This window comes from Schistocerca serialis, chromosome 5 (genome assembly GCF_023864345.2).
Source record: "Schistocerca serialis cubense isolate TAMUIC-IGC-003099 chromosome 5, iqSchSeri2.2, whole genome shotgun sequence".
Classification (NCBI taxonomy): domain Eukaryota; kingdom Metazoa; phylum Arthropoda; class Insecta; order Orthoptera; family Acrididae; genus Schistocerca; species Schistocerca serialis.
This window is the reverse complement of record NC_064642.1, coordinates 482,809,000-482,829,351: the sequence shown is the minus strand read 5'-3', so window position 1 is coordinate 482,829,351 and position 20,352 is coordinate 482,809,000. Positions and strand designations below refer to the sequence as shown.

At 37.4% G+C, this 20,352-nt stretch overlaps 1 protein-coding gene across 1 annotated transcript in view; it reads left to right on the top strand.

Moving 5' to 3' along the window:
- The window catches only part of LOC126480946 (tryptophan 5-hydroxylase 1), a 280,936-nt gene that overhangs the window by 237,746 nt on the left and 22,838 nt on the right, over positions 1–20,352 (top strand). The window contains exons 9-10 of the mRNA XM_050104365.1: positions 11,463–11,598; positions 15,178–15,304. Of these exons, the coding sequence (XP_049960322.1) occupies positions 11,463–11,598; positions 15,178–15,304 (263 nt within the window). The remainder of the gene's footprint in view (positions 1–11,462; positions 11,599–15,177; positions 15,305–20,352) is intronic.

Here is a 20,352-nt window from a genome sequence, read left to right as displayed (position 1 = left end):
CTCCTCATACAAGCTGTAACAAGGACCTGAAGCCAGAAACATGTATGTAATCAAGGCATCAAACTTTTTAATGCACTACCAAAACATATCAAAGAGCTGGAAAACGAGAATAAATTTAAAACTGTTATAAAGAACCACATGCTTGTCAAATGTTATTACAGCACAAGTGAATATCTCTGCACAACTGTATAACAATATATGTTTAAGTTAATGTGACAAATGAAATTACACCAGTGCATAAGAAATTATGTTATAAAAACACTTAGTTTTATATTGTATTGAACATAAGATAGATTAATATGAATTCAGCACAGATACAAATTTTGTAAAGATATTATATAGTTGTTAAAATGTACCCTGACAAATCCTATATCACAAATGTGATCATTGGGATGATAATAAATAAATAAAATAAATAAAAGAAGTGATCCAGTTATAAGCTACCTGAAAGAAATAGTGAAAAGAAAGTCAAGAAATAGACACACATTGTTACTGAACCATAATTTATAAGGATTTTATAAAGCACATATACTCAAAGTACTGATTCAACAATTGCTAAACAGAATATTATCCCTCTTCTTCCTAAAACAACTCCCACAATAAATGCTTTGGCTTTTGAAACAGCTTTCATTCTTTTTCTTGTTCTAGTATACATATTCAGAGACATGGACACATGGGCACCAGAACTCACGTTTTTGTATCTACAGTGAAGGTGACTGTATCCCAAGGACTGCATAGGCCAACAGATGGCAGAGGGGAAGAAAGGACTGTGGCATCTGAGAGAATGGAGGAATTCTGGAGTAGAAAGGTACAGGGAAAGATTTCAGGTGGGGGACACATGTAGTTCTCAGTGACATTTACATGATCAGGATTTATTATGATAACAAACATGAAAGAAAAAGATGTGCATTACAGGAGTCATCCACAGGGCAATGTCTCCTTGGGTGCAGCATTAAGACAAGTGTTTCATACGAATGAACTAGTATGTTGACATACTACTGTCATATTTTATTGTGCCCTGTCAGAGATGCATACATCCACTGTAGTGGCATCACACATCATACTGGTTGTAACTTCATGATAAAGCAAAATTCATTCACAAAGTCCAGCCATTCACCTTCATTCATATTCTGTAACTTTGTCACTTTGTGCATTAAGACATACATGACACATCCAACTTCTAATTTAAGCTTCAGGTCATTTTAATGCTTCTTTCTTGAGTATGCAAATTTCACACAAAACAGTGTACTTTATTTACCTGATTATAAAATGATTCTGAATATAAGACAACCCTCTCTTTTTAACAGACTTCTTGAAAAATTTTATTTTCAATACTCAAACTAATCAAAATTACTAACTGTGTCACTAATAGATGGTATCTGTCTGAAAAAGTAAACATTATACCTATTTTAAATTAAGGCCAATTATTAGTTGTCGACATTTTGATAATAGAAGGAGAAGTAAAGTAAGCAAAAACAAATGGTTTCCATTAAATTAATCTTCACTTCCATTTTTCTTACTATCTAAGCCATTCATTTGTGATGTCACTATTTTTAATCATCATCACTGGTATCATTATCTTTATTTGCAAGTACACAGCCAGCAGAATGATAGTTCCACCTAACCAATGAAATGTGTGAAAAAAGGCAATATATTTCTATATAAGAACAGCAGTGAAATTTATAATCTTAGTTCTCACAAGTATTTGGCTGTTTCTTCTGAATGTGTCATAATTGTCAAGGTAGTCATTAGGATGAGACCTAGTAGCACAACTTCAATTGCTGTGAGCAAAACAGACATAGTAACATTTATAGTCTTGGTTGTCACAAATATTTGGCTGTCTCTTTTGAACATGTTGCAATTTCTGAGATTGTGGTTAGATTGGAACCTAAGAACACTTCTGTGTTATCTAAATACATATTGAGTTTGCTTCTATATTGATGTAAGAATGTGACAATATTCCTTAATCTCTTGCTTCCCAATAAGTTGTCTGTCCACTGCTCTCTCATTGGCTGCACAAAACCACCAGCTGACACACCTTCTTTCATTCCCATCATACCTCGCAGCAAGTGTTGACAATATTGCTGCTTAGGATATGTCAGTTAAATGTTAAAAAGGCATTCACTGTACACACTGATCCTAATAACCAACAATACAAACAGTTGTTACAGTTGTATCACATAACTAGATTTCTACTCTCCTTAAAGAGCAGACAGAAAAAATCTACTGAAAGAGCTGAAAGGTGTTTAGCTCTTCACATATTTTTTCCAATGGTCTGTGAATGTTAAGGAAGATAAACACCCAAGAATATTTTATGTTATTGGTAACTTAAGGGTTGTTCTCCAGAAAAAGGATGCAGCAGCACAAAAATAGGAGAAAAAGAAACAACCTCAGAATGAATGAGCTCAACAAAACAATCTGAATACTGTTAGGTACAAGCCATACAAATAAAATACATATATTCCTTCTGATAATGTCTCAGCAATTTTTATTCATTAGAATACACATTCTAAAATATTTCTAATGCTTGTAGGTACTGTATCACTCTACTAGTTGCAAACTGTTGTAAGGATACAGATATAACTAATCCCTTTTTTCTTTTATTAATAAACTTTACATCTTAGAATATATACATTGCAACACACAAATGATAATGACCACAAAACTGTATGCAAAGCTCCCACAAGTATGGCCAGAATCAAAAAGAATGTGGATATGATCCAGAGGAATTTGCCTCACAAAAGTTTTGCATATCCACCACATTAAATTCTACTGCATTGGAAATGCTTGTTAAACAATAAATGAAATATGATCCTTTTGCAAATTGTCAATGTCTTTCATGAATGGGCTCCTAAAATGAAAGAGTGAAGTGTACAATGATTAGTATGTCTTACAGTAATGCACTCTCCTAATGAATAAGTCACCATCACACTAAATAAAAATATTTTAACACTTCTTTACGTTAGGTCTTTCCATTGGTTAGAAATATTGTGAATAGTTTAGTCATTACAGATCTGGTATGAAATATCACCATGGTTCCTGCAAATAAAAATGGATGTAGATTAATGTTAGTAAAGATTAATTAATAATGCTCCAATGAAGTTTTGTATCCCATAAGCAGAGATAAACAAATATCTTCCTGATATACTGTTGTTATTTTATTGTCACATTCTTCAATCCAATGACTAGTTTGATGCAGGTCTCTGTGCTAGTCTATGCTGTGCAAGCCTCTCCATCTCTCAATAATCACTGCAACTTACATCCATTTCAATATCCATAGTGTATTCATGCCTGGGTCTGCCTCTACAATTTTTACCCTCTAAATTTCCTTTCATTACTAATCAGACTATTCCTTGATGCCTCAGGATGCCTTGATGCCCTTCTTTTAGTCAAGTTGAACCATAAATTTCTTTCCTTCCCATTTCGATTCAGTACTTTTTCATTAATTATTTGATCTACCCACCTAATCTTGAACATTCTTCTATGGCACCACACTCTAAAATCTTCTCTTCTCTTCTTTTCTGAACTGGTGATCACCTGTACTTCACTTCTGTATGAGACTACACTGCACACAAATACCTTAAGAAAATACATGCTAACACTTCTATTTGTTTGGATGTAAACAGATTCCTCTTTTTCGGAAATACTTTTCTCATTATTGCCAAACTCTATCTTATATTCTATCCACTTTGGTCATTATCAGTTATTTTGCTCTCTAAATATCTAGTCATCTACTACTTTTAGTGTAAAAATCTTATTCCCTCAGCTTCAACTGATTTAGTTAAACTTTATTTCAGTACCCTTCTTTTACTTTTGTTGAGCTTATAATTTGTTTTCAAGGCACTATTCATTCCATTTAATTGTTCTTCCAAAGTCCTTAGTCACAGCTGAGAGAATTCTACACTCATGCTCATAAATTAAGGATAATTGCAGAATGTGGTGCCACACAATGTGGCACTACACAAAACTGGCACTAATAGCATAGGCACATAGGGAACAAACATTACACAGATCTGTAAAGTCCACAGTATTGGTGATAAGTTGAGAAAACCATCCCGAAACAAAAGTGCTACTAAATGCCACTGTTTCCTGCGCATGTACCCCAACATCGATATGGGATATGATCACCATGTACACGTACAAAGGCCGCACAGTGGGTTGGCATACTCTGGATCAGGTGGTCGAGCAGCTGCTGGGGTATAGCCTCCCATTCTTTCATCAGTGCCTGTTGGAGCTCCTCAAGTGTCCTAGGAGTTTGAAGACGTGCAGTAATACGTCGACCGAGAGAATCCTAGACGTGCTCAATGGGGTTTAGGTCTGGAGAACAGGCAGACCACTCCATTCGCCTTACATCGAGGTACTCCTCCACGATGGCAGCTCAGTGGGGCCATGTGTTGTCATCCATCAGGAGGAAGGTGGGACCCACTGCACCCCTGAAAAGGCGAATATACTGGTGCAAAATGACGTCCCGATACACCTGACCTGTTACAGTTCCTCTGTCAAAGACATGCAGGAGTGTATGTGCACCAATCATAATCCCACCCCACACCATCAAACCATGATGTCCATACAGATCCCTTTCAAGGGCATTAAGAGGTTGGTATCTGGTTCCTGGTTCATGCCAGATGAAAACCCAGCAAGAATCACTCTTCAGACTGTACCTGGACTCGTCTGTGAACATAACCTGGGACCACTGTTCCAATGACCATGTACTGTGTTCTTGACACCAAGCTTTACAGGCTCTCCTGTGACCAGGGGTCAGTGGAATGCACCTTGCAGGTCTCCGGGCAAATAAACCATGTCTGTTCAGTCGTCTGCAGACTGTGTGTTTGGAGACAACTGTTCCAGAGGCTGCGGTAAGGTCCCATCAAGGCTACCTGCAGTACTCCCTGGTCGTCTGCAGGCACTAATGGTGAGATATCGGTCTTCTTGCGGTGTTGTACACTGTGGACGTCCCCTACTGTAGCACCTGGACACATTTTCTGTCTGCTGTAATTGTTGCCATAATCTTGAGATCACACTTTGTGGCGCACGAAGGGCCCGTGCTACGACTTGCTGTGTTTGACCAGCCTCCAGTCACCCTTGTATTCTACCTTTCATAACGTCATCAATATGTGTTCTTTGAGCCATTTTCAACACACAGTTACCATTAGCACATCTGAAAGTGTCTGCACACTTATTTGCTGCAGCGTACTCTGACATGCACCAACACACCTCTACGTATGTGGACTGCTGTCAGCGTCACCATGCGATGACCGCAGGTCAGATGCACTGCATGGTCATACCCCAGGGTGATTTAAACCCACAAACCGCCCACCAGAGCATTGTTTCACCATGTATCAGCATTATCCTTAATTTATGAGTATGAGTGTATGTCATATGCAAACCTCAATGGCTATATTTCATCTCCCTGAACTTTAAGGTCCTTTCCAGATACCTCCTTGTTTTCCTTTATTGCTTGATCAGTTGAATAACATTGAGGATATGTTACAACCCTGTCTCACTCCCTTCTCAACTACTGCTTCCCTTTCACATCCTCCAACTCTTGTAATAGTAATCTGGTTTCTGTATAAGTTGTAAATAACCCTTAGCTCCCTGTATTTTATACCTGCTACCTTCAAAATTTCAGAGTGCAGTTCAGTTATCATTGTCAAAAGCTTTCTCTAAATCTACAAACTCTATAAATGTATATTTACAAAGCAAACATTGTCAGACATAGGTGATATAACAATAAAAAACAAGCATACTATGCCTACTTTCATAATGTCATATGGTAACATTTTTTTGCAGTAACTCAAAGTTTTGAGAGTCCAAAAACGTGTAATAAGATGTAAATTCAGTACAGCAATGTGATTATTGTAAATAAGTGTTGTAGAAGACATTTCTATTTGATGATGCATAGCTACAATAGACTAAGAATTATCATATGCACCTTAGTGTATTGAACATTTACATGTTTTGTACATCTTTGCTATTACTTTGTAAATGAAAATGAAAATATATTTCAGATTTTTTGACTTATTTCACATCCATAAGGACCATTTCACTTGAGATCTGTGGAAAGTACGTTAACATACTTGTTTTTCTTTGTAAATATTTATTTTGTACGCTAGTTTTTTAACATGTTCTACTCCCTGGATGGTCTCTTCATTATGAGTCCATTGGGACAAAAAGTATACTTTATCTAAATACTACCTTTCTTCAACCTCTCTCCTAAAGTAAGACATAGGGTCACTATTGCCTTGCATGTTCCTGTGTATCTCAGGAGCCCATCTGATCTTCCCTGATTCCAGTTCCTTTAACTTTTTCCATTTATGTGTAAAATATTCCATGCCAATATGTTGCAACAATGGCTCATTAAATTGGTGGTTTAGTAGTATTCACACCTGTCAGCAGCTGCCTTCTTTGGGACTGGAATTATTACATTTGTCTTGAAGTATGAGGGTACAATGAGGTGACAAAAGTCATGGGTTGATGATATGCACCTATACCAATAGCTATAGTATCATGCACACAAAGCATAGAAAGGCAGTGCATTGGTGGACCTGTAATTTGTACTCAGGTGATTCATGTCAAAAGGTTTCTAATGTGATTATATAGCAGCAGAAGACCAACACAACTGACTTTGTCAAAAGCACATCACCTGCAGTGCCTCTCCTGGGCTCGTGATCATGTCTGTTGGGCCCTGGACAACTGGAAAACAGCGGCTGGTCGGGTGAGTCCCGATTTCAGTTGGTAAGAGCTGATGATAGACTCTGAGTGTGGTGAAGACCTCACGGAGCCATGGACCCAAGCTATCAATAAGACCCTGTATGAGCTGGTGGTGGCTCCATATTGGTGTCAGCTGTGTTTACATGGAATGGATTTGGTCCTCTGGTCCAACTGAACCCATCATTGACTGGAAATGGTTATGTTCAGCTACTTGGAGACCATTTGCAGCCATTCATGGATATCATGCTCCCAAAAAGTGACTGAATTTTTATGGATCACACTGCACTTTATCACTGGGTCACAACTGTTCACAACTGCTTTCAAGAACATTCTGGGCAATATGAGTGAATGATTCAGCCACCAGATTGCCCAACATGAATTCCATTGAACATTTATGGGATGTAATTGAGAGGTCAGTTTGTGTACAAAATCCTGCACTGGCAACACTTTTGCAGTTAAGGACAGCTACAGAGGCAGCATGGCTTAATATTTCTGTAGGGTACTCCCAATGCCACCTTGAGGCACTGTGCTATACTGGGCAAAAGGAGGTCCAACATGATATTAGGTGGTATCCCGTGACTTCTGTATTTTGCACACCAAGTGGCATAGTTTTGTCATGGCTGGCTCTCTCAAGGACATCAAAAATTCGGAGGAAATGTCATTTGCTCCAGGAACCTTTTTTTGACTTAGGTCCTACAGTGCTCTATCAAATACTTCTCACAGTATCTCACTGTCCATCTCATTTTTACTTACATCCTTTTATATTTCTATACTATTGTTCTTCCCTTGTATAGACACTCTGTAAGTCTATACATTCCTCCCACCTTTCAGGTTTCCCTTCTTTGTTTAGTACTGGCCTGCCATTTGAGCTCTTTATACTCATACAACCGCTTCTCTTTTCACCAGAGGTCTCTCGTTTTCCTATAAGGGACATTTATCTTTCCCCTAATCATCCATGTCTCTACAGAATTGCATTTATCCTTCTCCATTCTAGCTTCACCATTTTGCATTTTCTGACAATCTTATTTTTTAGACCTCTGTACTCCCTTTTGCCTATTGCATTTACATTTTTATGTATTCACGTTTTGTCAATTAAATCCAGTATCTCCTATGTTATCCAAGGATTTCTATGAAGCCTGGTCTTTTTACATCTGCTACATGACCTCTGCTGCCTACACTATTTCATCTCTTCAAGTTGCCTATTTGTCATCTAGTGTATTTCTTTTCCCTGTTTTAGTTCAACACTGCCTAACACTCCCTCTGAAGCTCTCAACAACCTCTATTTCTTTCACTTATCCAGGTCCCATCTTCTTAAATTCTACCTTTTTGTAGTTTGTTCAGCTTGTATCTGCAGTTGATAACCAATAAATTATGGTCTGAGGCTACAACTGCTGGAAGTAACTTACTATTTAACATTTTATTTTGAAATCCTGTGTTATCATTATATAATGTTTGAAACATTCCAGTGTCCTCAGCTATCTTCCTTCCTTCATGGCCCTTAAACAAAATATTAGTATGATTAAATTATTCTCTGTGTAAAATTGTACCTGGCAGCTTTCTGTTTCATTACTTTCCTCCAGTCCATGTTCCCTGACTATTTTTCTCTGTCTTCTTTTCCTACTATCAAATTCCAGTAAATGATCAAAATTACATTTCCTTCTCTGTTTCCCATCTGAATAATTTCCTTTCTCTTAGCACATTCTTACAATCTCTTGTTCATGTGTGGAGATAGCTGGCATATAAACTTGCACTACTGTGGTAGCTGTTGGTTTTGTGTCTATTGACTACGATAATGCAGTCACTATGCTGTTCATAAGAGCTTGCTCATATTCCTATTTTCTTATTCATTATTGGACCTATTCCTGCATTACCCCAGTTTAATTTTGTGTTAATAACCTGTATTGACCTGACCAGAAGTCCTATTTTTCCTGCCATTGCACTTCACTAGTCCCATTATGCATAATTTCAACGTATCCATTTTTCTTTTTAAATTTTGTAACATATCTTTCTGACTGAAGGATCTAACATTCCTCATATAATGCCAGTTTTGTTTTTCCTGGTAATGGCATCCTCCTGAGTAGTCCATACCCAGCCATCTGAATGGGGGACTATTTCATCTCAAGAATATTTTACCCAAGAGAATACTATCATCATTTAGGCATAAAAAAGATCTGCATGCCCTCGGGAATAAAATAACTACTGTAGTCTCTCAATATATTACTGCTTCATATATTTCAATAGCTCATCCATTTCATGTAACTTAAACCACAACACTTCAATATTTCATGGTTTAATGTGCAATTCACATGGAAATTACGTGGTGTGGGCATCAGGTGATGGTGAAGCAGTGATGTGACACGAACAGGAGATGAGCAAAGCACATGGTTGTGATGCTGCCAGGAGATATGGAACAGCCATGTTACAAATAAATAATGTCATCTTCATCAAAGCATAATAGCAAAGCACTGGATCTTTTCCAACTCATAAATGTTCAGCTGAAAAGAAGATATTGCATGTATTCATCATAGCTGGAAAAAAGTGGAAGAAATATGGTGTTACTGATGTAGTGAAAGAACTGAACATATATTCCTATCATTTCCAGAACATTTACAAAGTGTCTTAGAAAGAACTCACTGCTTCTGCCTTCTGTAGCACCTGCCCAACAGTTTCAGTAGACACAGATAGTTTATTTGTGAAAGTGGACACAAATGAATATGGATGCCACATCAATAGATGAGCATTTCAGAACAATAGTTTTGGATGAACTTTGAAACAAGAACATGTTAGTTTGCCATGATCATTTCCATTACTGGGTGAAATGTAAGGTTTCTCACTGTTCTGTGACAGATGAGGCCTTGCCCGTTTGCACAAATATAATAAAATCATTCCCAAGGAATTAGCTGGGAGGTTTGAGAAATGAGCACAGAATATTCAGGATTTTCAAGGAAATGAAAACAAGGAGAATTAAAATAAGGAGAATATGTATTTGGTATATTAACATCAAAATTCAGAACTATAAGTGTGTCATGGTATTGCAGTTCTTCCAAAGTTGATGTTATGATTCAAGCTACTTGGGTGCTGCTCAATGTTATCCCAGATTATGACAGGATATTCTTAACACCTCAATGCACCAATACCACAATAAGGAATCAAACAAGCAATGAATTACAGACACAACAAAACTCCGTAATACATTAAAGAATATCTCTGCAAATACTCCATAAATGCTCCCCTGTTCCATTTCAAGATGGATACTGCATTCACAGTCACAGGTAGAAGCACCATCAGCTGTGATACATAAATTTTTATTTGCAACAATGTTTCAAGAGGAGTGTTTACATACTTCTCTTATGACTAGTGCTGAAACAAACTGTTTCTGATAATAACTGTTTTTCTCACACAAATCAGTTTTATCCATTTAGCTAGGTCTGAATCTTATGAACTCACTCAGATCATAGTTTTTATTTAGTGCAGTTTCATCGTCCATCAAATCATGAGGTGTAGCAGTTGACCCATAAATAAAAACAGCAGCTAGACACTTTTAAAATCTCTACCACATCTCTCTTCAGAGCGCCACTCATGACTATGAATGGATCTGGTATGGACAATGAAGGGACATGAAACTACCTCTGCACCTTCTTCAGTTCAGTTAATTGACTTATTGTTTCATATTTCAACCTATCTATAATGGATTGCAGCAGATACCCAAGGCCTATTTGATGTGTGGTATGTGGAATGAATGTGCAGGCCATAGAAGCAGTGGCACTCACTATTCTTTGAAGAATGCTCATCTCTGCATGGGCCTGCAAATTGTACTGCAGAAGTATAGACTGTCGAGTTGCCAGACAGGGACTTTACCTTAATCTTTAAAACTTTCTTGATGTAGCAGCTGCTGTCTCACTTCATTTCAGTATTTAAGAGTATCTAGCCAGCATGCTGCTAATGTAGGGTGCCACATTACACCAACATTTAACCAATGAGGTTAACAACATGTTGAAGTGCAACTCATCTGGAAAATAGTACTTTCACCCCTATGCATGGTGTTCCCATGCATGTTGTAGTCTGAGGCACTTGTGGTATCTGGGGAGGGAAGCTAATTCAATGGCAAAAATACTAGCTTTCCACTCCTATGCAGGTGGCATCACAGCATCAGTGTGGACATGTTTACATCTACTGTGATGCTCCAGCACAATGAGAAAAGCTACATAGTTGTTATACAGAGATAACAGTCAGCTCATGGTGTAGTCACTGAATAAGAGCATCTCCTATCAACATATTTCACACACACTTCACTGTTAGTGTAGGATAACTTGTAAAATAGACAGATGAGTCATCTGTTTTCAGGAGATCAAGCATTCTGTGATATACAAACTCTTTCACAGGTTTGATGTCAACTAAATATACTGGCATTGTTTTCACATTTACATTTCATCTGACATCTCTTCACTGTCTGAGTTTGGTGTAACACTGACCATTCCAGTCAGCCAAGAGAGAGGGCTGTTAGGGCTGCATGTATATGTTCCACAATCTCAACCATTTATTATTGCTGGTGCACTGTACCACAAATTCTCCATGTTTAGATTCATTAGGGGTTTCTGTCTGCCTATTTTAAATTATCACAGGCATTAGTGTACAATGACTTCAAAAGTCAGCACTATATTTTTCTGGTATCTACAGCAATTAATTATTTTACAAGAAAAATGGTATGTATTAACTGACTGATACATACCTTTTTTTTTTTTTTTTTCCAGGAAAGACAGGTTTTCAACTTCGTCCAGTTGCAGGATACTTGTCTCCAAGAGATTTCCTGTCAGGATTGGCATTTAGAGTGTTTCACTGCACTCAGTATATCCGTCACTCATCAGACCCTTTTTATACTCCTGAACCGTAAGTAAATTATTTGATTGATTGAATTATGTCTACAGACAACACCATAACTAATGTAAATATGCGTTAACAATAATATGAACTGGGGCAGATTGCTACTCACAGCAAAGGGCTGGGTGGAAGGGCACACATTTAAAAGTAGAAACAACAGTGAACACGCGTGTGAATGGTTTGCCCTTTTTTTCCCCAAATCTGGTGAAGGACTTTATCTGACACCATAGTCTACCTGTAACTGTATGCCACTCAGAACCCCCTCTATATAGAGAGTAAGCAATCTATCCTAACTGACACTGATGTTAATCCATTCCAGTTTCTCCAATGATATTTTACTTATTCACTGATCATAGAGTGCAAGATGACATAAGCAAGACCTAATGAAAAACAATGTGTGGCAGGGGCGGGGGTGAGGAGGGGATGGTTGAAATCAGGAGGGAAAAAGAGTGATGGGCATCAGCTGCAGTTGGCTTACTTCTTTCTATTTATTTCTCTGGCCTTCAGCTCTCTTCGATAACTAATGGATCCCCTGCAGGTCCTTATTACAAATAGCACTTGATACTAATCTTGGTTGTTTGTCGTTTTACTCCTTGAATGAGATTTTCACTCTGCAGCGGAGTGTGCACTGATATGAAACTTCCTGGCAGATTAAAACTGTGTGCCCGACCGAGACTCGAACTCGGGACCTTTGCCTTTCGCGGGCAAGTGCTCTACCAACTGAGCTACCGAAGCACGACTCATGCCCGGTACTCACAGCTTTACTTCTGCCAGTACCTCGTCGTTTTACTTCTTAATCATTTCCTGTACCCATTGTGTCTCCTAGTCTTGGATTTGGTGTCTTTTTTTCCTTTCCTTCAGCACCAGTGCATGTATTCTTTACTTTGCCTATCATCCATTCTTATTCATATGAAGAAAGTTTACAAAATTCTGAAGACTTGAGTATTTTCAAATTTGGGTGTCTGTCAGCACATCAGTTATTCCTGTTTCAGATGGTTGTAATTACACACTACAATGTTAGCATTGATTTTTTCCATTCATTTTTGCATAGATAGTAAGTACTTCCTTGTTATTAGATGCCCATATTCCACTTTTTCAAGAGGCGTAAAGGTGAATTGCCATTTCAGTGTATTTATTGTTTTGGCTATTAGATGTTCACTTCAGATATTCTAGAACTGTTTAAGATACCATAACTTTCACCCAGATGAATTTATGGAAATCCTCACCAAATGAGGCAACCTTTTGTTATAGCTATATTAATTGCAGAGATATTGATATCAATTTTGCTTTTGCTTCTAGTTTTTTAGATCAAATAGACTAGCTGAACTGTTACACTTTCCAGAATCCAATAAATAGTTTTGGAGAAATTAGAATACATAGAACCTAAAATTTATCTGTTTCGAACTTCAGATTGCTGTCTTATGCAGAACTGTAAACCATTTCCTGCATCTATGACCATGGGATAAAAAGATGGTAAACAAACCCCAAGCTGGAAAAATCTTAACTACTAAGCATGTTGCCACATTCAGAGATCCTTTATATCTGAGAAAGAGGAAAAGTATCAACTGAAATTAGCTTATAGGTTTAAGGCACTAGGAATGAAGAACCTACAGGTTTAAATTTGAGAAACAACAGAGAAGCTTCACTCATTTTCTATGTGAAGAAGACAAAAATAGACAAGATTTCAGAATAAATATGACATTTGCTGAAGAGAAGATGATTGGGGATAAATTATCTTATAATTACTGTACAAATACTGGATTAAATAAAACTAACAAAATATGCTGCAAAATATTACAAGCAAATCATAATACATTGAAAGATAATTGAACCATTACAAAAACATGACCAGACATTTATGGCAGGTAGGCAACACATCAAATCATTCATAATGTTAATTTTGTGTGGTCTAACAGCCTGGTGCAAGTCCTTCAATTGGATACCAATTTGGCAACTTAGGTGTCCCAGTTAGCCAAAGAAGGAAAGGCGACCTACAGTTTAACATGAAATCCAAACCAAGTGTCATTCCTGGTGAATCTTTACATCATTGAGAAGTGAAGGCTAGGTTAAAGGCAGACTGGAAAATTTCCAAGATTCAGTCAGGATTTGATCCACAACCTATCAGGTTCCAGGCATGCATATTATCATGCAGCCACCAAATCAGTTATGGTATCAAATGATGTTGACATCATTTAGAAGCGGAACATTGTAATGATGTCTGAAAAGTCCTTTTTTTTTAGTTCACTCGACTCAGGTAATAAACTGTGATAATGAAAGCATTACTGTAATATTACCAGAAACACGGAGCAATGACAAACACCTGAAAGTGAAATGAGAACAACATTGTTCATAAAATCGAGGGAGTTGTACTGAAAGAGAAACTCATAAACAAATCAATAGAATTACATGTGTTTAGAAAATAATTTATTGTCCAGTACAATAACATATAATTTCAAAAGAAATTGTTGCTATTGTCAATAACGAGCCATCTTCAGATCACAGGAAAGAGGCATTAGCACACTCACAGTTTCACTGCCAATCAACAACAATATTGTATTCTCAAAACACTTAGGACTGAACTACTACTTCCTTCTTATGATCTAAAGATGGCTGGAGATGTCTGAAACTAATTTCTTTTTAAAATTATATGTGATTGTAATGGACAATAAAATATTTTTAAAAAGTATTTCCACAGTGTCAACAATCACTGATTTCTCCACCATGACCAAAACATCATTATTTTCATAATTAGAAGTAAAATTACTATATTTGATATCTGAAGCACAATTGTAACAGTTTTAAGTCATAAGAAATGGAAAGATGCAAAGACTTTTCACATTGTTATCACCAATTTATTTCATTTCAGTCATTCATTCACACTTCAGGTTCTGTAGATTCCATAATGAATAAGAGCCTTCACAGATGTGGAACAAGTCAAGTTATACATTACAGCCTACCTTCATAAAGCATGCTAACCGCAAGTTATGAATAGTGTCGATCTACGTACAGTGAAAATTACGTGATATTCTTTGTGCACCCATCACACTCAGTTATAATAATTAATTACACTTTGAACATATATTAACAAACAATTTAATATTACTTAATTTATATGGTAAAATTTCCATTAATCATCTAATAAAAAAACTCACTAGACTTTCATCATGGAAAATAATAAACTGGTTACACATGTAAGTGTAGAATAAGGGACCAGCTGAAACTTGCACATGAAGTTTTAAAAGGAAGCAGTAAACAGACTATACAACTTTGTATAGGGTTCATATATTAGTATTTTGTTTGAATGCTCTTCAGTCACATTTGAATAAATTTATTCTATAAGCACTACATGTATGAGGAACCAAATGTACATATGTAAATTTCTGGTGGAATATACATAGGAAAGCTAAGGCCTGAATTAGATTACTTCAGGAGATTGAAAATTTCATAGACAAAAAATGAATCAGCTATAACTTGATTCCACTCAAACTGTGTTTGAGTGTTTATAAGCTAAGCAATAAATTCTGTTTGATGTACCGTATACTTCCTACCGTTCTCAACGTTTTGGAAATTAAAATTCTTTGCACACAGAGACTGCTGCCATGAACTGCTGGGTCACATGCCTTTGTTAGCAAATCCAAGCTTTGCCCAGTTTTCACAGGAACTAGGACTGGCTTCCCTAGGTGCCCTTGATGAAGATGTTAACAAGCTTGCAACTGTAAGTACTGCTACAGAATTTTATTACTTATCTTCATTTCCACTCTAGAACTGCATTGTAGTGTATCACAAACAGGTGTTAACTAAACTGCCTGAATAAAAGTTAAGCACACAGTAAGGGAGGAGGAAACAAAATTGAACTTCACAGGTTAAGAGGGCATGTGATGTTACTTCAGTGATTACAAAATTGAGTAAAATTTACAAAGAACTTGGCAGCATTAACCCACTTACCAGTATAATATTTCATCCTCTCTGACCTGGATTTCCATGCTGATTTGGTTGGGAAGCATATCATAAATCGATTGTATCCCTCTTTTAGGCAAGCTGTTTGATAACTGTTGTAACTGGTCCTTCATATTCTCAACACTGGAACAGGGATGGAGTTAATGTACGAGCTGACACACCCATGTTCTATCGTTGACAGATTTGGGAATCTTGCTGGTCACAGGAGTACCTCAGCCCCATGCAGACAGTTCATAGAGATATGTGGTAGATGAAAACTGTTTTGTTGGTAAATGGTACTCTAGTGTTGCTGCACAAGACATAGTACGTTAGGACACAGGATGTCCATGACATACCGATGTGCCATCAGAATTCACTCAATCAGTACCAACCAAGGCCTGAAGTCATACTCAGTGGAACTCACACCATGATACGAGGAATACCACTGCGGTGCCTCTCCAAAACATAGGAAGAATGATATCTCTTCCTAGGCCATCACCATACTCACAGACAATGGTCATCTGGATAGTGAAGAACCATGATTCATTGCTCAATACAATGCAATGTCATTCATCAGGAGTCATTGCTTCCCATTCACAGCACCACTCCAAATGCAGCTGTTTGCATTGTGGTGATAACAGCAGCCTATGCATGGAACAGAATTCCCTAGTCTGACTGCTGCTAGTCTTCAAACAATGGTGCATGATGTCAAAAGAATATTGCAAGGAAGTCATTACTTGTCCTTTAATGACAGCCACAGATGTGAAGAAGTAACAATGTGCTTTGTGCACAATGCAGCAGTCCTACCTGGTAGTGGTCAGACATGGTGGACAGGAATGTTGATGTATATGACTGCACTCATGTTCCCAAGCAGTCCAACATCAGGCCACCCTCGTATCCAAATGACCCAGAAACCTGGATATTGCACAATACAACCAGCCCCTAAATGTGACCCACAATGAAGCCCATTTCAAACTCTGTCAGGTGCTAATAACACTGTCCACTTGAGCATGCGCCATCTCCGTGACCTCCACAGTGATCACTCAACATCTGATGTTGTTCATGCTCCTTATATATGCTACCAGAGCTGGTAACAACACTAACATGAACACCACTAATGAGGAGGCTGTCACAGAGAATTCCAGCACTAATCATTTACATACCTACTGCTGATGCTGTGCATGTTCGAAGCTACATTGACATCTGACTATGTCTTCTGCATGCTTCACTTTTTGTTTAGGCAGTGTGTATAGGCAGGATAGTTAAACAAAATCAAATATTAAAAGTAATTAAATAGAAAAGTCTCTGGTGAACAAGTGAGCAAACATTGATGAAATAATGTGTGGTTTGTCATTAGTAACTCAAATAGTCTGAGAGGGGGGTGCAGGAGGGGAGGAAGATTGGACTGGCAGTGAGAGAAAGAGGAAACAAGGGTGATGGGGGACAGGATATAAAGGAATGTGGCAGTTGCTCTTTACAAGTAAAGGGGAATTGGATGAGGCATGCAGTGAAGTGGAACAATGGATTTGGACAGGACATTAGGAAAGAGGAATAGGAAAAGCGAGATGAGAGTGAGTGCAGAATGATGGAAGCAGGGATAAAGGGGGTAGGGGCTAGTGGAGATTGAGGGGGTAGGGGCTAGTGGAGATTGAGTCCAATATTATTGCATCGAAGCATCTATGTAATTCAGAGAAGCTGGTGTTGGGTGGCAGGACTCAGATGGCACAGGTGATGAATTAGTTATTTAAGTTGTTTATATTGAGCTTAGCAATGTGTACTACGTTTGGTGGTCACCTTTGCCCTTGACTACAGTTTGGAAGTGGCCACTGATTTGGACTTATTATATTTATTTATTTTTGTGTTCCATAGATCCTTGATGTGAGTGTATCACTAGGAGGTAGAATGTGTCAGATTATTACAGTAATAACGATATCTAAATGGTCATGAGGCTTAGAAATTAAACCATGTATAAACAGATGCATGAGGTTCAAGTGTTTAAACAACAAGACGGATTATAGTAGTAATAATGATTACACAAACAAATTATAAGTTTTACATTCTAATACACATAGGAAGCATTCTGTCATCAATTGATATGCCAGTGCTACATAGTCAATTCTTATAAGAATACTTAAAATTAAACACTTTGTTCTAATTATTACACACTGTCAAAAAGTTCCTGTAAAGAATAGAAAGGACTATTCAAAAGATAATGTTTCAATTGTTTTTTGAATTTAGTCATATCCCCAATGACTGATTTAATATGAAATGGAAGTTTATTGTATACTTTTATGCTTGAATAATGTACTTCTTTCTGTACCATGCTGAGATTTTTTATATCTTTTTGAAGATCTTGTTTACTTCTTGTATCATGATCATGATATTCACTGTTTGTTTTGTAAATTGTATGATTATTGTTCACAAAGCACATTAGTGAAAAAATGTACTGAGATGGCATGGGGAGGATCCCGAGCTGTTTGAATAAGTTTCTGCAACAGCATCTGGAGTGCATTCAAACCATAATTCTGATGACTCTTATCTGTGCAATAAAGAATCTGTTTGCTCAAGACTGGTTACCCCAAAATATGATTCCATATGTCATAAGTGGATGGAAATATCCTAGGTATGCAGCTTTAATTGTTTCCAAGTCACAAACAGATGAAATTGAGGGAATGGCAAATTCTGCTGAATTGTATTTTACATTGGTCATTGAAGTGAACTGACCAGTTCAGATTGTTGTTTATGTGTAATCCTAGGAATTTGAAAGACTCAACTCTCAATATTTCTTTGTCACCAAATTTTATTTCAGTATTTTCCTGTTTTTCATTTGCTGTTTGAAACTGAATTAATTGAGTCTTGTTAACATTGAGTGACAGACCATTTGAAGTGAACCAATCTGGAGCTTGAATGAGATTTTCACTCTGCAGCGAAGTGTGCGCTGATATGAAACTTCCTGGCAGATTAAAACTGTGTGCCGGACCGAGACTCAAACTTGGAACCTATGCCTTTCGCGAGCAAGTGCTTCTCTGTCACAGTGACAGTGGTCACAGTGTTCTCCAGACTGCAGTTGGGTGTTTTGTCAATCATAATGGCTGTGTCATCAGCAGGGTGAAGTGTGCTTTCTGTGTCATACAGCAAAGCAGATCATTGATAAAGATGAGGAAAAGTAAGGAAACAAGCACCAAGCCCTGTGACACTCCACATTTTACTGTTCCCCAGTCAGAGTAGGCAGATGCCATTGTGCAACTGTTCAATACTACCTTCTGCCCTCTGTTGTCTAGATATGACTTAAGCCACATCCTTACTTCACCATTTAATCCATAGTGCTCACCCCTTGTAAGTAGAATTTTGTGATCTACACATTTTAATGCTTTAGAAAGATCACAGAAGATTCCAACTGATGACATTTTATTGTTTATAGATACAAGGAGTTGGCTGGCGAATGAGAAAATGATTGCCCAGTTGAAGCACCCTTTTGAAATCCAAACTGATTTTTATGAAGGATTTTGTTTTCACTAAGATGATCTATGATTCTCTTGAATGTTAATTTCTCTATGATTTTAGAGAGACTTGTTAAGAATGAAATTGGCCAGTAATTGGAAACATCAGCTTCATCACCTTTTTTGAACAGTGGTTTCACAGTTGCATATTTGAGGGCTGTTAGGGACAGTACCTTGATTTATGCACTCATTAAATATGTGACAGAGAACATCAAGAATAAATTTGCAGCAGTGCTTCAGTACTTTGATAGATTTATTATCCACACCAGTGAAATTTTTATTTTTCATTTGCCTTATTACCTTCTCAATCTCTTCAGTTGTAATATAGGGTACATGCATCTGACTAATTTTGTTCTGCACTGCTTTTTGTAGAAGGCTCATGGCTTCAACTCTAGACCCTTTACAACCAATTATATCTCGTACTGTCAAAAAATGGTTGTTGAAGATATTGGCTACTATATCACCTTCATCTACCATGCTTCCATTATGACGCACAACACACTTCGATACTGTCTGTATCTTCTGTAATTTTTCCTGTCACCCTTTTGACCACTTTCCAAATACTTTTTATTTTATTATTTGAATTGTTAATTTCAGATTTAATAAACATGCTGTTGCATTTTTAATGACACTCTTTGGTATGCTACCATATAATTTGTAGTGCTCCCTACCCTGAGGTTTGTTAGAATTTCTGAGTGAGATATAAAGCATTCACTTTGTTTTACAGAATGTTTTGATTCCCTTAGTGAGCCATTGTCTGCTGCAGTCATTCAGACTGGTGTTTTTTGAAATTCTCTTGGAAAACACAGCTTCAAAATAGGTAACAAACTCATTCAGGAATATGTTAAATTTATCATTGACACCTTTAGCCTGATGTACTGTGTCCCATTCCAACTGCTGCAAATGTCTACTGAAGGTTTCCAAATCCTCACTATTGATTAGTCTAAAAGATCCATTGGGTGAAACTACTCTTGTTAGATGGGCTTACATCAAGCATTTTTATCAACTGAGCAAATAGCTGGTTGGTAGTTATGCAGGCATAAAAGTCTCTGTAGAAATTACTGAAAAGTAAGTATGTGAATGTGATACGCAATGTATCACTTCCAGAGTCTGTCACTGACAGGTGGGGGGCAATATTGCTTTGTTTGGGCACGATAAAAAAGCAGCTCTCTCACCCAGTCATTCAATCAGTCAACAAAGAGGTTAGGACTATGTCGAAGCTGGGAGATTGCTGCAGGAACAGAGATGAATTTCAGTAAAACTCTTTACTTTACGTCAAACTGAGCCAGACAAAAAAGGTATGCCCTTGCCCAGTGGGTGCGGCTGG